This window comes from Chrysochloris asiatica, unplaced genomic scaffold (assembly GCF_000296735.1).
Source record: "Chrysochloris asiatica unplaced genomic scaffold, ChrAsi1.0 scaffold00034, whole genome shotgun sequence".
Taxonomy (NCBI): domain Eukaryota; kingdom Metazoa; phylum Chordata; class Mammalia; order Afrosoricida; family Chrysochloridae; genus Chrysochloris; species Chrysochloris asiatica.
Window position 1 is genome coordinate 2,728,753 of NW_006408552.1, and position 27,019 is coordinate 2,755,771.

General features: G+C 43.7%; 1 protein-coding gene across 1 annotated transcript in view; it reads left to right on the forward strand.

The window, feature by feature from the left end:
* The first annotated feature begins 1,002 nt into the window (after positions 1-1,002).
* The window catches only part of PRKRIP1 (PRKR interacting protein 1 (IL11 inducible)), a 43,016-nt gene continuing 16,999 nt past the window's right edge, over positions 1,003-27,019 (forward strand). The window contains exons 1-5 of the mRNA XM_006859826.1: positions 1,003-1,128; positions 2,136-2,214; positions 3,733-3,833; positions 20,625-20,710; positions 21,865-21,932. Coding sequence (XP_006859888.1) covers positions 1,003-1,128; positions 2,136-2,214; positions 3,733-3,833; positions 20,625-20,710; positions 21,865-21,932 — 460 coding nt within the window. The remainder of the gene's footprint in view (positions 1,129-2,135; positions 2,215-3,732; positions 3,834-20,624; positions 20,711-21,864; positions 21,933-27,019) is intronic.

A 27,019-nucleotide genomic window follows, 5' to 3' on the forward strand; every position in this document is an offset into this window, starting at 1 on the left:
TTGGGGAAGGGTTCTAGTAACCGGCCTTTTACTTTGGATTATATGCTGTCAGGAGTCCTGGTGTGGCGCTGTAGGATAAGCGCAGGAACGCAAGGTTGGTTTGAACCACACGGTCGTCAGTTCAAACTCACCAGAAACCCTATACTGGGTCTCTATGTTGGAAGCGACTCTACGGCACTTAACAAGAGCAACATAAACTCCCAAGAATCAGAAGTTCCGTAACTGGATATCAATAAATATCTCAAGTGAGAGGAATGAGTCGAGGTTAAAGGTATAAAGAAACATCGGTCACTCATTAGCCAGAATGGGCAGATGTTGGGCCTTATACAGGTTAGAGTAGTATTCCTGTTTTTGACTGAGTTCAAATATGGGTACAGAGCAGTCTTGTTTATGCCTTGATCCACTATGGTCACAGAGTGGCCTTGTGTGATGCTAATGTCCTGGGGGAATGGATTATCTGGATCCAGAAGGAAACACCAAGGCTTCCAGAGGAGAAGGGTTTCTTGGCTTTCTAGTAAAAAAAAGCTCATTCACTCAGCCAAGATCAATTTGTTGGGTGCCAGGCGTAGAGTAATTCGAGGTGGGCACTGGCGATATGGCCCTGGTCCTTCCGTAGCTCTGCCTTCAATAAAGGAACGGAAGGCGTGGGGACCAGACAAAGGCCCGGAGGTGGAAGGACCGCGGGAGAAGATGCTGAAAGCTGCGGCGCCATAAAGCTTTCGGAAGGCGGCATAGGCCGCCAGGGGCTGGATCACTCGGAGCCACAGAGCCACCTCTTGCCCTAGGAACGCTGGCGGCAGCTGCACTGATTTGTTCTGAAACAGGAAATGAATCAACCAGTTTTGCTCAAAATAGCCCGCACTGGCGTCGGGCTCATGAATATTCAGTAGATTCCGTCTGGCTGGCGCCCCGCCCTAACCCTGCCTTGAGTCGTTGCGCGTGACTCTGTCGTCATCCGTGCGCGCCGCTGCTGCCTGCTAGGCAAACAGGAAGGCTGCTGCTATGGCGAGCTCAGCCGCTCCCGCGGTGCGACAGCCCAGGCCCAAAAAAGAGCCGCAGGCGCTCGTCATCCCCAAGACGGCGGCGGAGGAGCAAAAGCTCAAACTGGAACGGCTCATGAAGAACCCGGTGAGACGAGGCGCACTCCCACACCCTTCCGCCCACCTGCCCACCCACCTCCGCCGTCAAATTTGAACTCAGAACCCGAGCCCCCAGGACCTAAGGCTGTGCGGTTAGGACGGCGTAGTCCGCCCCGCAGGTAGTGAGCTTCCCATAGGTCCTCATGTTGGATCTCCTCCCACTGTGTTGCGGCTTCCCTGTGATAAAGTTGAACTTTGAACAAAAGCTTTCGACTGAAAACAGAAGTTGCGTATTAGCCCAAGGGTTTATTTTCTTCCAAACTGCACCGGTAGTTAGGCATCAGCCGAAAAACATTGGACAAGTCACTCCCAGATCGAGCCTCAGCCCCCTCAAAAATAAAAAGCATTGGATGAGAATGTCTCTTAGGATTTGGACTGGAAAGGGTTGGCTCTCCCTTAGTGGTGTTTGAGTTAGGGGTTTATAGCCCTGACCGGACTCCTGGTGCGACGCTACAGAATAAGTTGTTGTTAAGCCCCATGGAGTCAGTTTTGACTCACAGCAACCCTGTATAGGGTTTCCAAGGGGCGAGTGGTGAGCTTGAACCGCCGGCCTTAAGGTTCAAATCGACCTTGCGCATTAACCCACAGCGCCACACCAGGACTCCGTAAGTACTGGACTACTAATTGCAAGGTCGGCAGTTCAAAGCCACCAGCTGCCCCTCAGAAACTCATACAGGGTCATTATGAGTCGGAATCGACTCGAGGGCACTTTACAGTAACAGGTGTAACATAATAGGTGACCTGCTTTCCTGGGTTCTGCCCAGAAGAAATAAGTAGAGCCCTGGCAAGGTTGTGAGTTGTAAATGGCCCCAGAGGATACAGGATGAAGTACAGCCAAGACAGGGAAGAACAGAAAAGCAACTCTGGGTCAAAGGAGCAGAACTATGTGCTTCGCCTTCTTAGTTAACACTCTCTGGTTTTAGGAGATTTAACTTTGTCAGCAAGGTCGTTCTTATACATGCCTTTGTTTTAAAACATTGTGTTTAAATGTTGCAGGACAAATCTGTTCCAATTCCAGAAAAGATGAATGAATGGGCACCTCGACCTCCCCCAGAATTTGTCAGAGATGTTATGGGTAATGTCTTTCAGTAAATATCACTTTGAAAGCATAGCTAGATATATTCCGTTGATATTTGATTTCTGATAGGGAAAAGAAGATAAGAAATTGTTGCTTATGGTTTGGTATTAGAGTATTTTCTCCTGCATTATTCCTAATAAAGTATTGATTTTTTAATGTTTTGTTTGTTTTGATTTGCTGTGGGTCATCTTTGTGCCTGCTGACCCATTTCTCTTGTTACTTGGCACATACCTGTCCACATCTGTTGTTAATTCCCATCATGTCAGTTGTAACTCACAATGACATTGTGTGTGCAGACTAGAATTGCTCAGGATGGGGTTTTAAGGCTGTGTGACATTTTAGAAGAGATTGTCAGGCCTGTCTTCCAAGGCACCTCTTGATGGATTTGAATTGCCAGACTTTTGACTGTTGGTCTAGTGCTTGTTGTGATGTGCTGTGGAGTCGGTTCCGACTCATAGTGACCCTGTACAGGGTTTCCGAGGCTATAAATCGTTACCGTAGTAGAAAGCCTCATCTTTCTCCTGCGGAACAGCTATTAGTTTCGAACTGCTGACCTTGCAGTTCGCAGCCCGATTCGTAACCACGACGCTACCAGAGCTCCTTGGTCTAGGGCTTATACACGTGCAATTCCTAAGGGAAGCATGACAGAAACAAATATTAGTGGGTTGTAAATGGACGTGTGTTTTACTGTTGTAGAGCAGTTCTAGTCTGCATGTAACGGGTCTAGGGTTTCTCTGAGTCGAGACTGTCTCAACAGTGGTGCCTTTTGCCTTCGGAATCTCAATAATTAAAGCCCTTCAAGATTAAGAAAACAATGTTTTTACAAAACTTGGGTTGTTTTACATACACTGTTTTGTAACCTACTTTTTTCACTTAATATGTCGTGAGCATGTTTTAACTCAATAGAAATCTATCATGCCAGATGTGGGATCTTCACAGGCTGGCTCCAAGTTCCTTGTCACTGAACCACAGTCTCCTCTTCCTCTAATTCTGTTTTGGAGTGGAATTTCCAGGGACTTTGCACTCAGCATTCATGCAACAAATCTTTAATGATGCCTGTGATATGTCAGGGAACACAATGGCTCTGTAGGATAAGCACTATGGCCTGTGAACCATACCATCTGCAGTTCAAGCCCACTAGCTGCTCCATGGCAGAAAAGGGAGACTTTCTGCTCCTGCAAAGATTTACAGCCTCGGAAAACCTCCAGGTGATCACTGTGAGTCAGAACCAACTTGACAGCACTTAACAGTCGCATGATATGCCAGGCACTGAGATGCGACCTTCTGCTGTGGTAAAGATTTAGAGCTTCAGAAACCCTACACAGGGTCACTATGAGTCGTAACCGACTCCACGGCACATAACCACCACCATGCTAGGTTCTGGGGTATAATATGGAAAAAAGCAGGCCTGGTCCCTCCCATTACTTCCAACTTCTTTGTTTAGTCTCTCTGGTTAAAGGTAGACTGCATTGATAACTGGATTTTGTCATGAACTCTGGACTGTCCTGGCTGTAGGTTCAAGTGCTGGGGCCGGCAGCGGGGAGTTCCACGTGTACAGGCACCTGCGTCGCCGAGAATACCAGCGACAGGACTACATGGATGCCATGGCTGAGAAGGTTGGTGAGGGAGGAGGTGGGCTGAGTCGGTGGGTTTGAACAGTGTGTACTCAGAGCCTTTAGAAACCAGTGTTCTGAGACGAGTAGTTACAGTTGGCGCCACCTAGGCAGAGACTCCCGTACAGTGTTTGCATGGAAAGCAGACGTCAGGCAGTTAGGTGGTTCTTTTGTCAGTTTCAGCACAGCAGCATGCTCCCTGAAAGCAGAAAGTAAGAGGGAGATGCCCTGTTCCCATCCTGACCATGAAGTGGAATGACAAGCAGGGTTTCCCACAAACATCTTTGCAAAAACGACATGGGGGTGGCAGCTGACCTCCTTTCGTTTCACCAGGGGGTGAAAGAGTCAGCATCAGTTGCCCAACACACGGGTGCATCATAACAGCAATGAGAGCTCAGCTTACACCTGCGTTACGAGCAAAGCTGCAGAAAACAACAGATGCTGGCAAGGGTGTGGAGAGACTGGGGGCAGAAGTCAGACATGCCTATACCCGCCAACCTTTTTGCCACTTTTGACACCAGCTGTCCTTGTTACGGCACTCTCTACCTCCCCGCTGGGTTTGATCATTGCAGTGGCCACGCAGAACTCAACGACAATACTCAAAATTACAGGGTTTGTTAGGAAAGGAATCCCCTACAGTTCAGCTTCAGAAGCAAATCAAAATACAGTCCTGTGATCAAGAAAGTGTCTTCTCAGCGAGGCCCATGGGCTAGTCTCTTTCTAGCCCTCAGTCTGTTGGCCTCGCAGCCTCTGCCCTGCTCGACCAAGTGTTATAAAGCTTTCTGTTGTTAAGTGCTGTCGAGTTGGTCCCGACTCATAGCGACCTTGTATAGATTTCCGAGGAGCGGCTGGTGGGTTTGAACTGCTGACCTTGCGTTTCAGTGCTTTATTCTCCAGTGCCACACCAAGACTCCACAAAACTCTTTAGCTCCAATAAGTATCTGGAGGTGCCCCACTCTGCCACAGAATTGTCAGCTCTTAACTACAGGGTCAGCAAACCAGTCACCCTAGATAACTGCCCAGAGTCACGCCACTTCGCTAGCAAACCTCCTGCCCCGGAGCATTCAGTTGCCTTACTCCCGCGGGCCAGGAAAGCCACCTGTCTGCCTCTTAGCTTGCCATTTCTCACCCCCACTGGTGTTACCGTTCCGTCTGCTGGATCGACGGGGTTCAGCTCAGGGGTCTCAGATCTAAAAGACTTGCTGTACTCCTGCCTCCTCCTCCTTGGTGGTAGTGAGCCCCCTTTATGCTTCTAGCTTTCACGCTCATGGTGGGATGGCAAAACTAACCAGGCCCCACATTAGAATTCCATGTACCTTATTTGTGGGGCCCCACCCCACAGGGGATTTACATACCTTATTTTCTATTTGTGAATATCGGAGTCCTGGTGTGGCACTGTGGGCTAATGCACTGGACTGCAAAGTTGTCTTGAACCCCAAGATTGCCAGTTCAAGGTCACCAGCTGCTCCTTGAAACCTTTAACGGGGTCGTTATTAGTCGAATTCGACTTGATGGCACTTAATAACAACAATAACCCAGTCATTGGAGCCCTGGTATGGTGCTGTATGATAAACAGTGGACCACAATATCAGTTTGAACCGCAAAGTCAGCAGTTCAAACTCACCAGCCATTTACACAGGGTTGCTATGAACTGACTGGCATCACTTAACAGCAAAAACCCAGTCAGTTCAGTCTTGGTATGGTGCTATAGGGCAAGCACTGGACTGCTGACCACGGGTCGGCCATGCAAACCCACCAACCACTCCTCAGAAACCCAACTCATTTACAACAACCATCCCCACCCAGTCATGTGGTGGGAGTTAGGAGGCAGGCTGGAAGGACCACATTAAGTAGTTCACTGCATTGCATTTCTGGCCAGTTTCCCTCTCTGTCCTTTGGTTTAGGCCGAATGTTTCACCCCAGTTAGCTCTGTGTTGTGTGCGAGCACTGGTGTGCTTTTGCGTGTTTGCGTCTTTGAGAAGTTGGGTTTTCTAGCTTTCATGCTGGCATTTCTTTATGGTGGTTATCAAATAATAACTGGGGTTTTATTTTGTTTGTTCTTAAAATTACCCTCCCTTCCCTTTGACTCCTTTTAAAATATTTGTTAAATGCTGTCAAGTCGGTTCTGACTCATAGCAACCTTGTGTAGTTCTGGTGTGGCGCTGTGGGCTAATGCGTCAGACTGCAAGGTCAGTGTTTCAAGCTCACCAGCTGCTCCTTGGAAACACTATAAAGGGACGCTGTGGGTCGGAATCGACTTGACGGCACTTCACAACAACAACATCTTTGGAAGAGCAAAAAAGTCTCATGTTTCTCCCTCAGAGCAGGTGGTGGGCTCAAACCATCTACTTTGTGGTTTGCAATCTAATGTTTATCATACAGACCCACCACACTCCTGTTTTAAAATAGTTGTTGTTACGTGCCATCAAGTCGATTCCAACTCATGGTGACTCTGTGTAGGATTTCCAAGGAGCACCTGGTAGGTGTGAGCTGCTGACTTTGTGGTTTGCAGTCCAGTGCTGGTCCTGTAAAATAGTCATAACTTACAGTATGTGCCCTTTTGTGATTGCCATTTCGCTCAGGGTAATGTCCTCCAGGTGCATCCGCATTCTGAGTTGCTTTGCATCATTCTTCAGCACTGTGTGGTGTTAATTGTGTATATACACACTGTAGTTTGTTTTCTCTTCCTTTAATGGGTGTTGAAGTCGTTTTCATCTTTTTGCTGTTGTAAGTAGTGCTGCTATGAACATGGTGATGGTGGCTGTGTGCCCTGGAGTCGGTTCCGACTCATAGCGACCCTGTACAGGGCTTCTGAGGCTGTAAATCTTTATGGGAGCAGAAAGCCTCATCTTTCTCCCATGGAGCAGCTGGTAGTTTTGAACTGCTGACCTTGCAGTTTGCAGCCCAATTCGTAACCACTACGCTACCAGAGCGCCTTGTTATGAACATGGGTGTGTGTGTATTTAGTTAAGTCACGACTCTTACTTCTCTAGGATACATACGTAGTAGTGGAATTGCTGGGGTGGCGCTTAGGATCAGTACTGGACTGCCACGTGGGCACCAGCCACTGCTAAACGGGGTTTCTGTGACTCAGAACCCACTCAGCGGCACCTACCAACCACAATGGGATTGCAGGATTATACGTTCCTTCTGTTTCCAGCATTTTAACCAAATGCCATTGCACAGCCCACCTACAGTTTATGAGAGTTCCAGTCTCTCCACATCCTCACCAGTGTTTGTTTTCTGTTTTCTTGAACTCTGGTATTAATGCAGGTGGAAAATGATATGTCATTGTTGTTTTGTTACACATCTCTTTAATGGCTAATATATATTTATCGGCTGCCTGAATGTTTTCTTTGGTGATATGTTTGTTCATGTCCTCTGCCTGTTTTTTAATTGGATTATTTGTCTTTTGTTGAGGTTTGAATGTTTCCTATAAAGTTTATAGAATAATCCCTTGTCTAATAACTTGCTGCCAAAATTTATTCCTTGTCCGTGGGTTCTCTTTTTCTTTTGGTGGAATCTTTTTTATTTATGTTTTATTGTGAATTGTGTGATAATCTACACGAGAGAACATCGGCTCTACATTCATTCCATCATCCATCATTTCGTTGGCATAGTTACCATCCTGTCCATGCATCCTCACCCAACCAAGGGGTGTACCCTGTAAACCTGCACGCCCCCTCCCACCACAGTCCTCAGCCCCTTTCCATCTCCTGATCCCGAGCCCCCAGCCCCACCATCTCTTGACGTTGTCTTTTCTGCCTCCATCCCCAGGCCTCACTGCCTCTCTGGGTAGGATTCCGCTCTTCGCTTTTCTCCATTGATGGTCCCAGGGTCCTCTGCTCCTAGACTGATAAATCAATCACTCCCCTCTTTGTTACAAAATGTCCATCTTTAGATTTCCAGCTCTCTCAATCAGTCTTGATAACAATTATTCACCATTGCATTACAAGAGACCCATCTATATTTCATTTCGTCAGCCCTTCCTGGACAGGCTGGACACCACTCACTGGAGAGTCTACCTTCCTCCATGCCCTCTGGATCTAGGTTCCCTCTTGAAAGCTTGTAAGTCAGTCACTTCTTGCCTTTGTATCCCACCCCCCATTTTGTGTAGCCAATGTCCAATTTGCCCATCCCTGTCTACCCTTTGTGTGGAGGGGTGGGTACAGTTCTTGCAGCAGGGACTTGTTTCCTCTTTTGAGCTACTGAGTTATAGGTGTAGGTTTGGTGAAATCTTTTGATGGGGATATAAGTGCCTGGTTTTGAGGAGGTCCCAGCCATCTAGTTTGTCTTCTGCTGTGTGTGTTTAGTTGTGTTTGATGCTACATTTAGGTCATACACTAGGGCCCGAGTTTATAAACTTTTTTTAAAAAAAAACTTTTTATTGTGAATTGAGTGAAGGTTAGTAGACAAGATCATCAGCTTTACATTCAACCAATCATATACTTTGTTTCATCCCAGTGATTACAGTCCCCTCCCTGTAACAACAGTTGTCCCGCTTCCTCCCTGTGGCTCTCCATTTACATCTTACATTTCACAAATGAACAAAGCAAACATACTTGATGTACACATTCAAAACAAAAAGTATGGGTTCATTTAAATGTACAGAGGGCATATTCTGTAAGCCAGCCTCCTGCCTGCAGACACACAGCCTTACTCAGTCATGGACCAAGAGCCCAAAGCTGCTCTTGCTCTCCACTCATGCTCTTCCTTCTTTATGGTCCTAGGATCCTCTGTTCCTAAAATGAAAGAGTAACTACTCCGCCCTGTTAGTTACACATCTTCTACAATTCCCGTTGTGACCATCACAGTTACTCACAATTGAATCATAAAATCCTGTCACCATCGTTGATCCCCAACCCCTTTCACTAGATCCATCTGGAAAAAAGGGAAACTATTCAGTGGGGATTCTTCTACCTTACCCTCCTTGTTTTGAAAGTAAGCAGACTCAGGAAAGCTTATAAGCCTGCCACTTTGAGCCTTCATAGCCCTCCATTTTTGGTAGTCAGTGTCTAAATTGCCCATCCCTGTCAACCCAGTGCACTGAGGAAAGAAAGACACTTGTTCCTTTTTATGAAGATTCCTTCCATTCCTGTTGGACTGTTGAGCAACTGCATCCATAAGCAGAGGTCCAGTTCATCAAATTGTAGCAGTTGACATTCACAGTATCAAATATCTGGTGGAGTTTTGGTCAGCTAGCCATCCAGGCTAGGTCAAATGGGTGCCTGCTGCAAGTTTGGGAGTTCTTGCATCCCTTCCTGCACTTCAGACCAGCTGGCTGCTTTGCTCTCAGCCCTAGCCCCCAGTGGTTAGGTCAGTGCACATGGGCTTGGGAGTTGACACAGCTCTCTAAATTGCACACCAGCCAGGCCTTCCTCTTCTCTCTCTCTTGCATCTCGAGGTCCGTGACCAAACTCAGCCCATGTCTTCATTGCTACAATTCCCCTACTTCCACTCACAAGTAGACCTAGCAAGCCTACTAGACTTCTGGCAGGTTCCTTTTGAATTTCAGTCTTAGAAGGGGGTTTTCCTTGATGGGCTGACTTACTCACTTGATGCCTCCAAAGCACACAGCTTGCTTGATACTCCAACTGTCCAAACAGTCTGCTTTTTTCTGCAGATCTTCCTTTCATATGAATCTTCTGTTCTCCCAGCAGTTCTGGGTTGGCCTGCATGTCCTTTCAAGTGGAACTGTCCCACTTCAAAAGGTTCTGGATAGGGCTCAGGATTCCACCTAAGGCCCCATACTCTACAAAGGCATAACAGGAAACCTATTTCCCAGGGAACATTTGAATTCCTCTTTTATAGCAAATCCAGTCAGTTATAGGCTGAAGACATAGCCCTGTCTTTTCTCTGGTGGTCTTTATAGATCTAGGTTTTACATTTAGGTCTTTGATCCATCTCGAGTTCATATTTGTATATGGTCTGAGATACGGGTCTTGTACATTTGTTTCTAGTTTTGCCAGCACCATTTATTAAAGAGACTATGTTTCCTCATTTAATGAGCTTTGACCCTTTGTCGAAGATCAGCTGTCCGTAGGTGGATGGATTCTGTTCTGTTCCATTGGTCCGTGTCTGGATGTACCAGTACCAGGCTATTATGACTAGCATGACTGTGCAGTAGGTTTTGGGATCAGGAAGTATGAGGCTTTCTGCTTTGATGTTCTTTAGTGCTTTCTTTATGCGGGAATTTTTTTCTTTTCCATATAAAATTGATGGTTAATTTTTCCATTTCTTTAAGGAAGGATATTGGAGTCTGATTGGAATTGCTTTGTATCCGTAGATTGCTTTGGTTAGTTGTTGGCATTTTCACAATGTTAAGTCATTCTATCCATGAACACAGTAGATTATTCTTACTTACGGAGATCTCTTGGTTTCGTGTAGAGTGTTTGTCTGTTTATTATTATTAGTTTAGTATTTTGTTTATCATGAAAGGGTATGTTTATTAACATTTATATAATATACAAGGGTAAGTAAAATAGTATTGCGGCTAGAGTTTTAGTTCATACATGCTTGAGTTTATTCCAAACAAAATGTGTTTAAACTTGTCTTTCTGATCAGTACATAACCGTGGACAAATACTCTTAGTAATACACTTGTCTTAATCACATTAAGGGGCTTTCTTAAAAGGTCTAATCAAAACAGTGGCTTTAAAGAGATATGCTGTACCCGTCCGATTCAAGGAAGAGGGCTGCGCTCACAAGGTTTCTTGTTGTTAGGTGTTGTTGAGTCAGCGCCAACTCATTGTGACCCTAAGCACAACAGAACAAAACCCTGTCTGGTCCTCTGCCATCCTCACAATTGTTTTTAGGTTTGAGTCCATTGCTGCTGCCACTGCGTTCATCCACTTTTTAATGTCAGAGCTTTCCGTAGTGGTAACTGGGCACCATCTAGCATGTCTGGCCTCACAGCTGTAGAGACTGAGGTTCATGTGCTTCATTAGTTATTTGGACTAATTGCTTCCATGTGCCTTTGATTTTCTTCACTCTGTTTTCTTCCAGTCAGGGAGAAACTTTAGATGACCATTCCAACCAACAAGCTGTTGAATCCCTGGTCACTACTCAACAAAGTTGAATGTAGAACATTTTCTTTGAGGACTATGTTGTGACACTTTACTTTGATGTCTCCTGAGATTATGGTCCTGAACCTCCAAGCTTTGTGACTCATTCTCTCAGGATTATAGCTACAGAGTTTTCTGAATTTTTCTCCCTGTATGCTCCATTCTATTCATGAATCTCTTTGTAATGTGTGCAGGTACATCTGTAGCAATGTTCTCTGTCAAACCTTTTTATGTATTCGTGTATGTAACCCTATTCACCTTCCTGCAACTCTTCAGCTTGGGCGTCTATAACTCATAGATTGTTGTTGTTACTGTTATTGCAGGCTTGCGTAGCTAACAGTCTTTACCTCTGTTCCTTTTTACTCTTGTGCTCTTCCCAGTGACTGCCATGCCCTTGACTGTTTTGTGCTGACCTCCCCCTTAGTGTATGTTGTCTTTCCCTTGACCGAAGTTAATATTCATCTACACTCTAGTTAGTAATTCATGCTCCATTTACTTCTTGCCCCTGATACCTGTCTAAGAATGAAGTTCTCCAGGTTCATGGTGCTCTGAAGTGCTTTGCAGTCTCCTTGTTATTCTTTAATAGTGTATAGTATTCCACTGTGTGCCCCTTGATAGGCAATTAGGTTGTGTTCATCTTTTTGTTACTATAAATAATGCTGAATGAGGGAATATATATATATTAATGTCATGGCTCTTACTTCCCTAAGCTATATACCTAGTAGTAGGGCTGCTAGATCACATGGCATGTCTCTATCTTAAATTGGGTTACTAATCTTGTAGTAGACTTTTGTAGTTTTCTTTGTATAGGTCTTATGTTGCTCTGGTTATATTTATTGTAAATATTTCATCTTTTGAGTATTAATGGTATAATTTTCCTTATTTCCTTTACAAAGCTCTCTTTGCTAATAATGTAAAGGAATTTGACTGGTTTTTGTATGTTGATCTTGTACCCTGCCATTTTGCAGAATCTCTCAGTTGATTCCAGTAATTTTCTTGTAGTCGTTGGGATTTTCTGTGTATAGGATGATATCATCTGCAAATTGAGAGTTTTACTGCTTCTGCGCCAGTTTGAAGGAGTCCTGGTAATGTTGTAGAATTGACTCTGGAAAGGTGACCACAGGGTTCGCAGTTCAAAATGAGCCAGCCACTCTGCAGGAGAAGGTTGAGGCTTTCTGTTCCCATAACAATTTAGATGCGCAGAAACCCTTTATAGGGTTGCTATGAATTGAATTCAACTTGCTGACAGTGAGTGTGCTTTGGTTGGTTACCTTTTATTTCGTTTTCTTGCTCACTGCTCTGGCTCAGACATCCAGTACAATATGGAATAGGAGTGGTGGTAAGGGGGGCAGCCTTGTCTTGTCTGGTTCCCATGTGCAAAGGGAATGCTTTCGGTCTCTCTCTCTGGACAGTAATGTTGGTTGTTGACTTTGTAAATATTCCCTTAATCATGTTGAGGAATTTTTCTTTTATCCCTGTTTTGTAGTGAGTTTTTATCAGGAGTCATTGTTGAATTTTTTCCAATACCTTTTCTGCATAAATGGATTATGATCATGTGGGTCTTTTTCTTTGTTTTTTAATGTGGTAGGTTACGTTGATAGTTACACTGTTATTATGTTGATTGTTATTCTAATGTGTGGATTCTACCAGGCAGGCAAAGGTGAATAAATATCATGATGTTTTATTGTTTTGATGTGTTGCTGAATTCTGTTGGCAAGGATTTTATTGAGAATTTTAGTGTTTATGTTCATGAGGGATGCTGGTCTATAATTTTCTTTTTTAGGGATGCCTTTGTCTGGTTTTGATATTGTCTGGTTTTGATTTATGCCTGCTACATAAAATAAATTTGGGAATATTCATATTCTGCAATAGTTTGAGTAGAATTGGTGTAACTCTGTTTCTGAATGTTTGGTAGAATTTACCAGTGAAACCATCTGGGCCAAGCCTTTTGTTGTTGTTGTTGTTGTCAGGGAGTTTTGTTGTTGTTTTTTCATGACCTGTTCAGTTTCTTATTTTGTTACAGGTTTGTTCAAATTTTCTACTTCAGTGTGTTACGTAGTTACGCAATCTTTCTAGAAATGTGTCCATTTCTAGTAGATTTTTTAATTGTAGGAGTATAATTCTTCACAGTATTCTGTTATCTTTTTTAATTTCACTTGGTTCTACAGTGATGTTACCCATTTCATTTTATATTTGTGTTCTTTGTATTTTCTCCTTTTCTTTGTTAGATTAACCAGTGATCTATTGATTTTACTAATCCTTTCAAAGAGCCAACTCCTAATCTTGTTGATTCTGTTTCCGTTTTCATTTATTTCTTCTCATGACTGTAGGCTATTTTGGTGTGCATTTTCTTATTCGTGGAGATGTTGGGTTAAAATGTTGATTGTGGTTCTTTCTTCTTTTTGGGTGCGTACATTTATTACTATGAATTGTCCTCTGAGCTCTGCTTTTGCTGTGTCCGAAAGGTCTCAGTATATTGTGTTTTCATTCTCATTTAATTCAAGGCATTTTATTTTGCTTTTTATTTCTTCTGTTACCTAGTAGTTTTTAAGCAAGGTGGTTTTCAATTTCCATGTATTTAATTTTTTTCCCCTTGAACTTTCTGTTGTTTTCTTACATGATCTGGAAGATGCTTTGTAGTATTTTGACATTTTAAATGTTATTAAGGTTTGCTTTGCTGCCTACCACGTGGATGCTTTGTAGTATTTTGACATTTTAAATGTTATTAAGGCTTGCTTTGCGGCCTACCAGGTGGTCCGTTCTGGAGAATGTTTCATGTGTGCTAGAAAAGAATGCCCATTGTGCTGTTGTTGGACGGAGTGTTCTGTATGCATCTCTGAGATCACATGGGTTGCTTGTGTTGTTTAGTGCCTCTGTGTCTTTGTTGAATTTCTTTCTAGGTGTTCTAGTAATAGTTGTTTTCAGAGCTAAAGAAATTGTACCATATGAACTAGTAAGCTTTCTGTTACTTGGTTGGAAGGGCCAGAAATCACTCTCCTGATGTCTTTTCAAATGTTCTTGGACCCTGTACAGAGACCAAGAAGCAGTTGTTCGAACAGAACAAGGGAACACTGAATAGTTTGAAGTTAGGTAAGGTGTGCACCAGGGTTATATTCTTTCACCATACTTATTCAGTCTGTATGCTGAGCAGATAATCCAAGAAACTGGATTACATGAAGAAAAATCTGCGATATGCAGATGATATAACTTTGCTTGCTGAAAGTGAAGAGGACTTAAAAATTGTTGATGAAAATGAAAGACCACAGCCTTCAGTATGGGCTTCACCTCAATGTAAAGAAAACAAAAGTCCTCACCACTGGACCAGTAAACAACATCCTATAATGGAGAAAAGAGTGAAGTTGACAATGACTTCAGTTTGCTTGAATCAACCTTCAACACTCATGGAAGCAGCAAACGAACAATGTATTGCATTAGGCAGATCTGCTGCACAAGACCACTTTAAAGTGTTCAGGCGCAAAGATGTGTGTTTGAGAACTAAGGTGCACCTGATCCAAGCCCTAGTATTTTCAGTAACCTCATATGCGTGTGAAAGTTGAACAGTGAATAAGGAAGACCATAGAAGAGTTGATGCTTTTGAGTTATGGTGTTGGAGGAGAATATTGAAAGTACCATGGAGTGCCAAAAGAACCAACAGCTCTGTGTTTGAAGAAGTGCAGCCAGAATACTCCTTGGAAGCCAAGATGACCAAACTTCGTTGCTCATACTTCAGACATGTTGTCAGGAGGGACCAGTCGCTGGAGAAGGATATCATCTCTGGTAAAGTGGAGGGGTAGAGAAAAAGAGGAAGACCCCCAGTGAGGTGGATTGATACGGTGGCCGCATCAGTGGGTTCAAATGTAGCAACGATAGGAGGTTGGCACCGGACCAGGCAGTGTTCCACTATGAGTTGTTGCTGACTCGGTGACATGTAACAATAACAACTGTTAATACAAATCAAAGATTTGTCTGATTCCTTTTGGTTCTCTAAATGTACTTCTCTTCTACACTTACATGAGGGTTTATTCTTTGTACTTAATCTTAGAACATGTATCTAAAAAGCCCTTTTCCATAGTTGGTCTCAGAGCTAATAGGGCCGTGATGCCTATTAGCTCTGAGAGCATATTTGTCCCCTTTTGAGAGATTCTAATACTTTGAAATCATATTTACTTGTCTGCTTTTTAATGACAGGAAAGCCACTTTGCCCAATAACATTGGACCTTCTAATAATTTAGTTTAAAAACAAAAACTTAGACTTATGTGCTACAGCATGGATGGAGGTGGGATACATAACACTGAGTGAAAAGCTAATCACGAAAGAACAAATACAGTTCGACCTGACCTATAAAAAGACAAAAGGCAGACGTATACAGATCAGAATTTGTTAGTGACTAAAGCAGGCAAGTGTGGCGCTGTGGGTTAATGCACCAGACTGCAAGGTCGGTCGTTCAAGCTCACCAGCTGCTCCTTGGAAACCCTATACAGGGTCGCTATGGGTCGGAATCAACTTGATGGTACCAAACAACAACAAAGCCGGCAAGCGTTTTAACAGAGATGGAAAGTTGTATTGATTAAGTATTGGGTTGCACAGCCAATTATTGTCAATGATGCCAATAAGTGGTACGTCTGTAAAAAACTTAATTGGCAAAAGTTGTGTGATAAATCTATTCATAGCAGCAGCAGCAAAGGAGTTGAGACTGTTTATGTACAATCAGACACTACGTGGGATTTGGCTCCTTGGTTTGGAGATTTAGGATCATGGTTTCATAGGACATTCCAAACACTAATAACATGTCTAGTATTCCTGGTTCACTTCCTAGTTTTTTGGATATTTCCTGGGTCTTAAAAACTTGCAAGGAACATCCAAGTCACAATAATTGGTCCCCATTCACCTGGAGCAACAGGTAGGAAGATAATTGTCTCCATCAAAGCCTGCCTCCTTTGCCACGAGACCAGAAGAACTGAATGCTTGGTGCCTGGCCATCAGTGCCGAACATTGTGATCAACCAGAGAAAAATCCTGAATAAAGGGAGAGAAATACAGCAGTTCAAATTCTAATAGATTCTAGACTTCCTGGAGCCAGGTAGGGTGGAGAAGCTGTTTCTGTGTGATCATCTTTCAACCTTAAACCCAAAACATCCCCCCTGAAGTCTCCTTCAAACTGAATACCAGTTTAGTTTAGCTAGTGAGGATTCCGCTCTTGGATGAACTATCCCTATGGGATCATGGCCAGGGCCATAATTAATTAAGGAATTAAAAATAAATAAATTGAGACATATTAATCGAGGAATTAAATGAGACATGGTGGGAACCTGTGTATGAAGAATTCATTGTCTTTGCAAAGCAACAATGAAATACTTTCTTTTCTTTTTCTTTCTTTCTTTCTTTCTTTCTCTCTTTGGATGGCAGAGCCACAAAGAGTTGTTTTATTGTTTTTTATGCACAGACCCCTAGTTGAAAAATTTCTCTTGTTAAATCATTCTCTGAGTTATTCATGATTTTATTAGTATCCCTTTTACTTTAGATTTTTGACTCTCGTACACTTTAGTATTTTTTATTAAAAGTTAGAAGCCACACATTAGCTACATTTTATTCTACTTGTAATCTTAGGTAGTTTTAATACTTATATTAACAATGTTCTTAAGACTGCTAGGAGACAGGACTTGTCAATTGAATTACTGCCAGCTTAGGTTTAGTGATTGTAAACATTCTTCCTTGTAGCCTCAGTTTAAGGCAATAAAGAATCCTAAACGTGAATAGCCATAAATAAGGGCTGTGGGTACAAGAATTCCTAAAAACAATTAGATAAAGGCTATGGGTATATACAGATACTAAATAAAAAGTCTGACTTAGACTTTCTTAAATTAATGATCAGTAAATTAGAGAAGTTGTTTTTCATAACCTCAGTTTCCCTGATAAGTGATGTTTTTGTAGGCTGTAAACAGATAGAGTATGGAATAAGTTAATGGAGAGTTAATTGCACCTAACAACTAAAATTAACAAGACTTAACAGACAAAGGTTAAGAAATATGTGAAGGTTAACTTGCTTCTCATAGAAAAGAATAGATTTATGTATGAACAAATGTTTAACTAAAAGGTTTCAAGACGCTTGAATGTCTCCTATGCCTTGAGATAATGTTTTTGCTGTAACTTCTCATCCCTGTTGTAAATTTAAGAATTGTAAACCATAAGGAATGTGCCTCAAGATAGATTGTTCCTTGATGTCATTGATTACTATGAAAGCAATGTTTTCTGTAAGGGTATATAAGGGGGTTGTAAGATAGAACAGAGAGAACAAAGAAGAAGGAGGTAAAGAAGGGGTGAAGAAGAAGGGAAGATGGGAAGTAGAAGAATGGGTGGAAGAAGAAGAATTAGAGGCAAGAAGTAGAGGTAAGAGTAAGTAGAGGAAAATAGAACGAGACAAGAATGGAGGGAGGGGAAGTTAGTAAAGGGAGCAGAAGAGGGGAGCAGGAGAGGAGAGAATGGAAGCAGGAGCAGGGGAGGGGAGAAAGGAAACAGAAGAAATGAGCAGGACAGTAAAGAATGAGAGAAGTAGAGTATTAGAGTAGCCGTAGAAGTAATAATAATAAAGCATGTAATGAGAAGATTTTGAATTTATCATGGCTCATGACTCCGTTAATCAGCTGATGTGCACACCCGCTTTCGGAAAAACCCTGGAATAAGTTTGCTGGGGCTGGCTCTCGGCAGGATCAGATTGACAGTAGCAGTTAAAAGATTAGATCGGAAGCTTAGAGGGCAGCGAATTTATATTAATGAGGGAGGAACAACTCGGAAAAGAAAGGAGGGAATGGTTGAAGAAAGTCACCATCATCACTAAATTGTACGCTCAGAGACTGTTGTGGGTGTGTTTTTCTATGCAGTTCCTCAACAACAACAAAATTTATTAAATTTAGAGGAGAAAATTTATTAGAACTCCTGAATTAGATGATTTTATACAATAAATTTCAAAATTAAAAGATGGTTTGGAAGGGGGAAAAATCGGACTCTATAGAAGCTATTCCTGCAGTAAATAAAATGCTTTTAAAAATCATAACAATGGAGAGAGGGAGCACTTGGGGACTTTAGACACAGAGAGGGAGAGGGGATGTGTGCTGAAGACCGAGAGGGCAGGCTTGTAGTGTTTATACCCTCTGGTTGGTTGATGATGCATGGAGGGGATTATAACCATGGCAATGAATTGATATACAACAGGATGAATGCAAAGCTAATGTTCTCCCATGTAAACTATCACATAGTTCACAATAAAACATAAAAAAAAAAAAATTATAACAAACAATATTCCTAACATAGAATACTATGTAGCAATTAAACAGAGCAAATTACTGTTTGATGCAACATAAGAGTAATTTTCAAAGCATGCTGAGTGTACAGAACCCGATCAGAAGACACATATTAATGGTTCCATTTATAGAAGGTTCTAAAGCTGGCCACACTAGTCACAGTGCTGCTTGCAGGAGCAGGTTTGAGGGGATCAGATTGTACTCTGGAGACTTGGACATGTGTCATATGTACTACCTTAAAAGGAAATGATGGGACTTCAAAAAGTTCATAGAAGAATTCTGTTCTTTTAATTCCATTTTTCCATGAACTTTTTGAAGCCCTTTTGTACTAATTGTTAAGTGCCGTTGAGTCAGTTCCAACCCACAGCGACCCTGTATATGGTTTCCAAGGAGTGGCTAGTGAACTTGAACTGCCAACATTGCAGCTCAAACCAACTTTTTAGTCCAGCCCATTAACCACAGCGTCACCCCAGGACTCCGTCGTTAATGATCGTTGTTGTTGTTGTTAATGCCGTCGAGTCAGTTCTGACTCATAGCGACCCTGTATAGGGTTTCCGAGGAGCAGCTGGTGAGCTTGAACCACCGACCTTGCAGTTCAAACGGCTTTGCAGTCTGGTGCACTGTGCATGCTTAAATCTTCATTAGTAAAATGCCCCAGTGTGTGCAGCTTACTTTGAGACGCATGAGAACACAGAATGGACCCGTGGATGGATATGTATGTGATGAAGCTGGTAAATCAATTAACTATAGAATGCAAGGGGAGGGGCTGGGCAGTGTCTCAGTTCTTTCATCATTTCTGTGTTTGAAATTGTTCAGAATAAAATGATAAGGGAAAAAAATTAAGCCAAACAAACAGCCAAGGTACAGAAGGAAATAGGTAAGGACTTATTGAAATGGTCAGCACTGAGTTCTGAAAAACATCCTTCTAATTTTAGAACTGCTTTGAATGGTTCGTGGTGGTTTGCACCCGGCGGTTGCTTGTCCACACCCTTTCTCAGCTTTCAGATGGTGGCTGTTTTCCAGCAACGGCCATCTTCTTGCGGTGGTACTCCCAATCCTAGTTGGAAGTTTCAGGCGATTTGCCACACAGCTACACCTGGTCACTACCACGGATTTGAATGAAGCTCCAAGTAGAGAAACTGTTAGAAGCACTTTTATGTTTAAACAACTTTGTTGCTGTTGTTAAGTGCTGTAGATAGTCAGTTCTGACTCACAGCAACCCTGTATATGGTTTCTGAGGAGCGGCTGGTGGGTTTGAACCACCGACCTTGTAATTAGCAGTCCAGTGCTCATCCACAGCACCAGGGGGAAGGAAATAAAGCAGGCTATTGTCTCAAACACCATACTTTAGTGTGAAGTTTCGATATAGTCATTAAAGATTCAGAAAATACAAATACTGCACAAAGTCTGACATCCATACAGACTTCCAGACTGCACGAGACAGCCTCTGATTGAAAACAGACATTAGAGAGACCCGAGAGCCCTCACCTTTCACACTGACCGATTCAGCAGCGCTTTGGGGACAAGGTCAGATATACTCCTGTGGGAGCCTCGGCCTCAGCCTGACTGACTCGTTCACTAGACTTGATGGCAAGTGCAGCTTCCTGAGCAGCAGTGAGTAGAATGTTTCCAGCTCAGCTTCTCAAGAAGCCAAGTGCTTAAGGTTTAAGTGGTTTGTTTTCTTTTAAGTTTGAGTGGTTGGTTTTCTAGTTTTCCTTGAATTGAAGCTGTTTTCTTCTTACTGGGGGTTCTTTGTGTTTCATATTTTCTACTCTCAGGAAGCTGTTCATCTGGTTCTGTGTCACTCTAAGCAAATCCCTGCATCCCTGGTGGCTGGGCTGAGGGAGTCGCCTCTTCCTCCTCTGTTGGCACCTCCATTGTTGCCCATTGACCATGGTGGCTATGGCTGGAAGCAACATGCATTTGCTGTGTACAGATCAGACACCCTTCCGTTGTTGGTTCACTGAGTGGGCACTGACGTGGCACAGTCCTGGGTCATCTTCCTGATTGCTGCCATGCTGTGTTGCCATGGCAGGTTTAGTGCATGTTTTCACTGGCGCTCTGCTTTACCAAATAGAATGTCCTTTCCTAGCAATTGGTCTGGGAAGAAGTCAAGCCAGATGGCGCCTTAGAAGGCAGGATGGCAAGACTCGGTCTCATACTGTGGATAAGTTATCAGGAGGGACCTGGAGAAGGACATTGTGCTGGCTGAGGTGGAGAGTCAGTGAAAGGGGGAGGAAGAGCCTCAGTGAGATGGATGACGTGGCTGCAGCTGTGAGTCAGAACTAATATGACTTAACAACGGCCCTGGAAGGTGACGTCATCTTGGGGCCCAGGGGGGATGTGCTGAACTTGTAAACCTCTCATACCAGCCCAAGGGAACCCGTCATCTAACCTGACAAAGCTGTAGCTAAACCATGTGCTTTTCTGCAGCAAAAACTGGATGCGGAGTTTCAGAAGAGACTGGAAAGGAACAAAATCGCTGCAGAGGAGCAGACTGCGAAGCGCCGGAAGAAGCGGTAAGGGCCTTGTGGCATTCTGGGACTATGCCTGGCCTTCAGGGCTGGAAGTGGGAGAAGAGACAGTGGCTGAGTGGAGTCCTTCTTGTGGTGTAAAGTTCACCTGTACCCTGTAGAGTCTTGGCTGTTACGACTTGTGTGAAGTTCACCTGTACCCCGGTAGAGTCTTGGGTGTTACGATTTGTGGTGGAGTTCACCTGTACCCCGGTAGAGTCTTGGGTGTTATGATTTGTGGTGTGGAGTTCACCTGTACCCTGGTAGAGTCTTGGGTGTTACGACTTGTGGTAGAACAAGTCAGTAGAGGAACGCCTTTCCTTCCAGGACCTGAGGGCAGAGGAAGTCACTGTCTGTCCCCCGCTTGTTTTAGAGTCTCCACAGCTGAGAAATCAGTACTTGGGTGATGGCCTAGATTTTGATGTTTCCTTCACTTCCTTGTGATTACAAAGTGCTCTAAGCAAACATCCCATTTCCCATAACCTCCTCAGGTGACTACTGAATTATGTAGGTTGCCTGTGTTTTTTTGTTTTTTTTTAAATAAGTGGCCCCTCAACGGATAGAGGGCTGTTATAGTTAAATACCATCAAGTCGGTTTCGACCCGTAGTGACCCTGTATACAGTTTCCAAGGAGCAGTGGAGAGCATGGACCAGCAACCTTGTGGTTCAAACTAACTTTGCAGTCCAGTGTATTAGCCCACAGAGCCACACCAGGGCTCCAGAGGGCTGTTGTTGTTGTTGTTAAAGTGCCGTCGAGTCAATTCCGACCCATAGCGACCCTGTATAGGGTTCCAAGGAGCAGCTGGTGAGCTTGAACCGCCGACCTTGCAGTTCAAACGACATTGAAGTCTGGCGCATTAACCCACAGCGCCACACCAGGACTGATAACAGGCCCTAAATATCTTGGAATGAAAAAGAGCTCAGCTCAGTCCTCTGAGATTGCTGCAGTCACCCCAGGATTCGATCCTGACGCTTGCTGAGAACAGCTTGGTTATACTGGCAGTCAGCGTTAGCAGGGTCAGGAGAGAGTGCCTCTTTCCTGTTGAGATTGTAATATTCATTTGACATAGTTTTAGAAGAGCTGTATTTCCTAATGTTTATTTGCTGAAATACGCAGTCAAGTGGTTAAATGAGTAAATGCACCAATTTCCCATTTGCAGCCAGAAGTTAAAAGAGAAGAAGTTATTGGCAAAGAAGATGAAACTTGAACAGAAGGAACATAAAGAAGGTGAGTGCTGCTCGTTTTTTCTGAGTCATCTTCTGGGTGTTGACCACCTCAGTGGATAAACTGTCAAATGTGGAGATTGAAAGTTGGGGGCTGATGGGCTGGCCACTGAAGAAAGGAGGCCTTGTTTGCATTTGTGAGGACCCCTTTAAAGGTAAGTGTCAGAAAACCAAACTGACGACAACAAAAAAGAGAGATTGGCTCACATTTCGTCCAGGACCAGACCTCCCTTAGGCTGGCTGATGAGGAGCCATGAGGTTAGGGCATTCACTCTTTCTCCCTTTGTCCTCCGGCTCCCCCTTGTGGTTGAGAGGTGCCACAGCTGCATTCATCCTTAGTCCTGCCCAGGAGCAAAAATTTCTAGCAGAGGTCACCTTGTGTCCCTGATGGAGTTACCTACCAAGTCAGTTAAGAATGCTTAGTTCCCCAAAAAAACAGAAAGCCAGACTCTCAGTACTTAAACAAAGAGGGGTTTATGTTTCTCATAGCGTAGTGGTTACAAGTCGGACGGCAGTTCAAAACTACCAGCCGTTCTGCGGGAGAAAAATGAGGCTTTCTGCTCCTGTAAACCCTATGTAGGGTCGCTGTGAGTCAGAATCGACTCCACGGTACACCACCCCCACCAAGCAATCTGGTGGCTGCCTGGTGTGACTCCGCAGCTCAGCAGTGTCGGGGCCAGCATCTCTGACATTCTCTTGGCCCTCACCCCCTGGATATGAGATGGCTGCTGCAGCTCCTGGCATCATGCCTGTGCTCAAAGCAGGAAGAAGGGGGAAGTGATAGGACCTGTCTGGTCTGTCTGTTTTTATCTGCTTCCCCAGAAGTGCCCAGCCCTAGCAGATTGCTGTATAGCTCATTGGCCAGAGCTAGGCACTTGGCCATCCCTGACTGCCAGCACACTAGATGAATAGAAAATAGGTTTGTCGTGACTAACGTCTGCCCTGATCATCATTGGGCACTGGGTATGTTGCTACCCTGGGCAGAATTGGGGTTCTGTTAACAAGAGCAAAATTGGAGGAGGACGTTAAGTCAGCATTCCTCTTTGCTGCCCCGCCTCTCCTCCTCTGAACCCCGCGCACAAGGCCAGGACTGCCGTCTCCTCCACCAGGGGCCCATATGGCATGAGCTAAGGAAATTGACAAGAGTCCAACCAGTTTCTTGAACTAGCAGCTGCTCCTTGATTAGTTCTTGGGAAGATGATGGTAATTTTGGTGTTAAGAGGAAGTCTGACTTTTATTGACATATGGAAATATGATTGGCCCTGAACAGGAGAGTTCTTAGAAGATGTAATTTTACTGTGTGACTGACACATTATTTGGTTTAGACTGTTCCAAATCCTTTCCTAGAAGGAATAATTTTATGGTGCTAAAATATGACTGCTGGGGACTCATTCCTCAAATAAACCCTTTTTCCCTGCCTGCCCTCCCCAGTGACATGTGCACACAGAGACAGATTGACGCAGCAGCAGCATCGGACTCAAACATAACAGCAGTTGTGGAGATGGCTCGGGGCTGGGCAGTGTTTCCTTCTGTCATGCAGAGGGTCACTATGAGGTGGAACTGTAACACTCTGCCTCACTCTGACCTCAAACACAGAACTTCTCTTCTTTGAGTGGCTGAGTTATTTTTAACTTGTCAAGTGATAAGCTCCTTTACTGATCAGTTGAAGACTGTGATTTGGTGGTTTTTTGTCACTTTACTGGTATTGATACCATATTTGGGGTTTTTTTCTCATTGGTAAACCTAAGCATTCTTTTACAAAAAGAAGTTGAGGTCAGTTTGTAGCAAATCTGTGTTGGCTCCTGGACATCACATGTCAGCTCTGTGGTCATTGGTTCTTGCCTTGAAGGAGATGTGAGGTGGCCTCACAGAGCTGAGGTTCCTGGAGTTCCCCTTCTATCTCCTTTCCTTAGTTTAGCTAAGGCTGTAGAGAAAGTTCCAGAAATCAGTTTTTACTGTGAATTGAGTGAAGGTTTACGGAGCAGTTCAGGTTTCCATTCATCAGTCATCTCATGAACTGCGATCCCCATAGTAAACATCTCAGATCCTGTTTCCTTTCTGGGGGTTCCCGTATAAACCTGTCTGTTGTTTGGCTGGAAATTGAGCCACCAGGGTGAGTTCAGTTCCAGGGTGATTAAGGGCCAGAGTCTCGGGTCCCATCAGTCTCTGATCAGTAAGCCTGATCTTTTTAAAAATGATTTTGAGGTGTGTGTTTTTTTTTAATTTAATTAATGTTTCATTGTGAATTATGTAATCGTTTACATGGGAGACCATTAGTTTTACATTCATCCTATCGTATATTGTTTCATTGTCATGGTTACAATCACCTCCTTGCATCATCAACCAACCAAAGAGTATACACTACAAGCCTGCACCCCGGTCATCAGCACACAGTCCCTCTCCCTCTCTGGGTTTAGAGTCCCCAGCCACTCCATCTCTCCACGTCATCGTCTCTGCTGCCATCTCTGGCATTACTGCTTCTCTGGGTAGGGCCCTACACTCTGCTCTTCTCCCTTCATGGTCCCAGGGACCTCCGCTCCTAGGCTGAAAAGTTCATCACTCCCAATTTTGAGTTTTGTTCCACATTTTTCCCTCACTCTGTTTACGACCTTCTAGTGTGACCCCTGTCCGAGCAGTTGGTAGTGGTAGCTGGGCGCCATCTACTTCTTCTGGTCTCAGGATTCATATTGGGGCGGGGGAGTAGTACTTTTTGGTGGATTCCATCCAGAACCCCAGTGTGTTTTGTACCACTTCTGTCTTCTCAGCGTGTCCCCTCCTGCCTTGAGCTTCAGTCCTGCTGATAAGGTGGGTGGGTGCCTAGGATCATGCTGTCTTGCAGAGTAGCAGCATGGTAGCCCAACTGAGGGCTTGGGACGTTGTAAGCCCTTCACCGCAGAGTCGTGAGTCAGTACAGAGGTTGGGCCAGTCTTCTTCACATCTTTTCTTTTTAACAAAAACAGGTTAGAAACTAGCATGTGTCACCTGTGGTAAGAACTGTACTATTCTGTGAAACTTTCTTTCCGTTTCTATGTGGGGTATAGGCTACAACCAAACAAATTGTGAAGTTAGTGACTGTGTGTATGAGGAAATGGTTAACTCAACGTGGCTGTGCGAGGGAGCGTCAGAAAGTTAATGGGAAGATGATCTTTCCATTTTTCCTTTGTGAAGCCCCCTAGAGCACGCCTTCTACCCAGTGAGTTGAAAAGGCCATGCTGCATGAATAACTGGCGTAAGAATGATCAGTGTGTCTCTTAGCCTGCCGTCTTAAGTTCCCTCGCCATTTTTCACCTTATGAATGAGTATATAGATTGTTAATTTATCCAATTAAAATGGAAGCGAAATGTGTTGTCCCACTAGGTGGCTTCTGTGCACCTGTGAGTTCTTAGACTTAGAGGTAGATCACTCCAAGTACCTGGGCCTCTTGGCTCTTCTAAATAGGGGTCGCAGTTCTCTTCTCTGTTCTGTTGTGGGGGAAGTAGACCTACTTGTTTCCATGCTGGACCGGAGACTCAGTGGAGAGACTTTGTGTGTATATGAGTGGCTTCATTACCACTAGTTTAGAGTGCTGTGAGCTTTCAGAATGATACAGTGTAACACCAGTATTACCTGTCCTAACGCAGACTGTTTACCAGGGAAGTTCTGATGATCTTAAGGGCATTTGTTACTAGGTGCACTTAATGTCGTTGTGTGCCACTGAGTTAGTTCTGACTCATAGTGACCCTATGTAGCATTTTTGAGGCTATAAACTGTTATGGGAACAGAAAGCTGCCGTTTCCTCACACCGTAGGGTGGCTGATGGATTGGAAATGTTGACTTTGCGGTTAGCAGCCCTCCACATAACCCAGTGTGTAACCAAAGTTCCTCTGATACGTCTTTTGTTGTTGTTAAGTGCTGTCGAGTCGGTTCCGACTCATAGTGACCCTGTATGGGGTTTCCGAGGAGCGGCTAGTGAGTTTGAACTGTCGATCTTGGGTTCAAACTGTCTAGTGCTTACCCTACAGTGCCACCCCAGGACTAGAGCAGGGCTTTTCCACCTCAACACCTGACATTTTGGGCCAGTTCATGTTTGGTTATAGGACACTGCTCTGTTCATGATCAGGTGTTTAACAGTATCCTGGGAGTCCTAGTGTGGCACTGTGGGTTAATGCGCCAAACTGCAAAGTCATTTGAACTGCAAGGTCAGCGGTTCAAACTTACCAGCTGCTCCTTGGAAACCCTATACTGGGTCACTATGAGTCAGAATTGACTTGACAGCACTTCAGAACAACAGTATCCTGACCTAGTACTCTAGCCCAGTCATGACAATGAAAACCATCTTCAGGCATTGCCAGATGTACCCAGTGGGGGCCTAGAGGACAAAATTGCCCCGATTGAGAACTACTTTCTGATGTTTTCTGCAGTTTTCTGCAGGCATCTGGTGGTCAGAAGGCACTCAGTCTGTACTTTGAATGCAACTTTTTTTCTTGTACATACTGTGTTGGAAAATTATCCACATCGTGTGTGTCTTTTGACAGTAAAGGTAATTTATTATCATTTTAGAAAATTTTAGGATAAGTAAGAATAAAGTAATAAAAATAATGTATAATTCTTATCAAAAATAATCATGTTAACAACATTTCAGTGTGATTTCTTTGACTTCAGTTGGGTTGATTCCGACTCTCGATGCTCCCACGTGCTGCCGAGTAGAACGTGCTCCATAAGGTCTTGGTGGCCCTGGTGGCTTCCTTTCAGGAACCCCAGGGTGACTTTGCACTAGCAACCTTTCTGTTATTAGTTCAGCACTTCATCATTTCTGCCACCTGTGGGCCTAATATAAAATTGCATGTTCTAGTCACCTTGTTTATAAAAAGACTGTATGCAGACTCCCATTTATATCGTGTAGTGTTGGAACAAGGAATTTTTTTTCTCTAGTTGACTAATTCAGCTGGCAAAAAGAATAATTAGATATAATAATCGACTTTACTTGCACTTACTGACTTTTTTTTTTCTTAAATGTTTTATTGTGAATTATGTGATAGTATACATGGGAGAGCATTAGTTTTACATTCATTCTGTCATATATCGTCTCATTGCCATGGTTACAATCCCCTC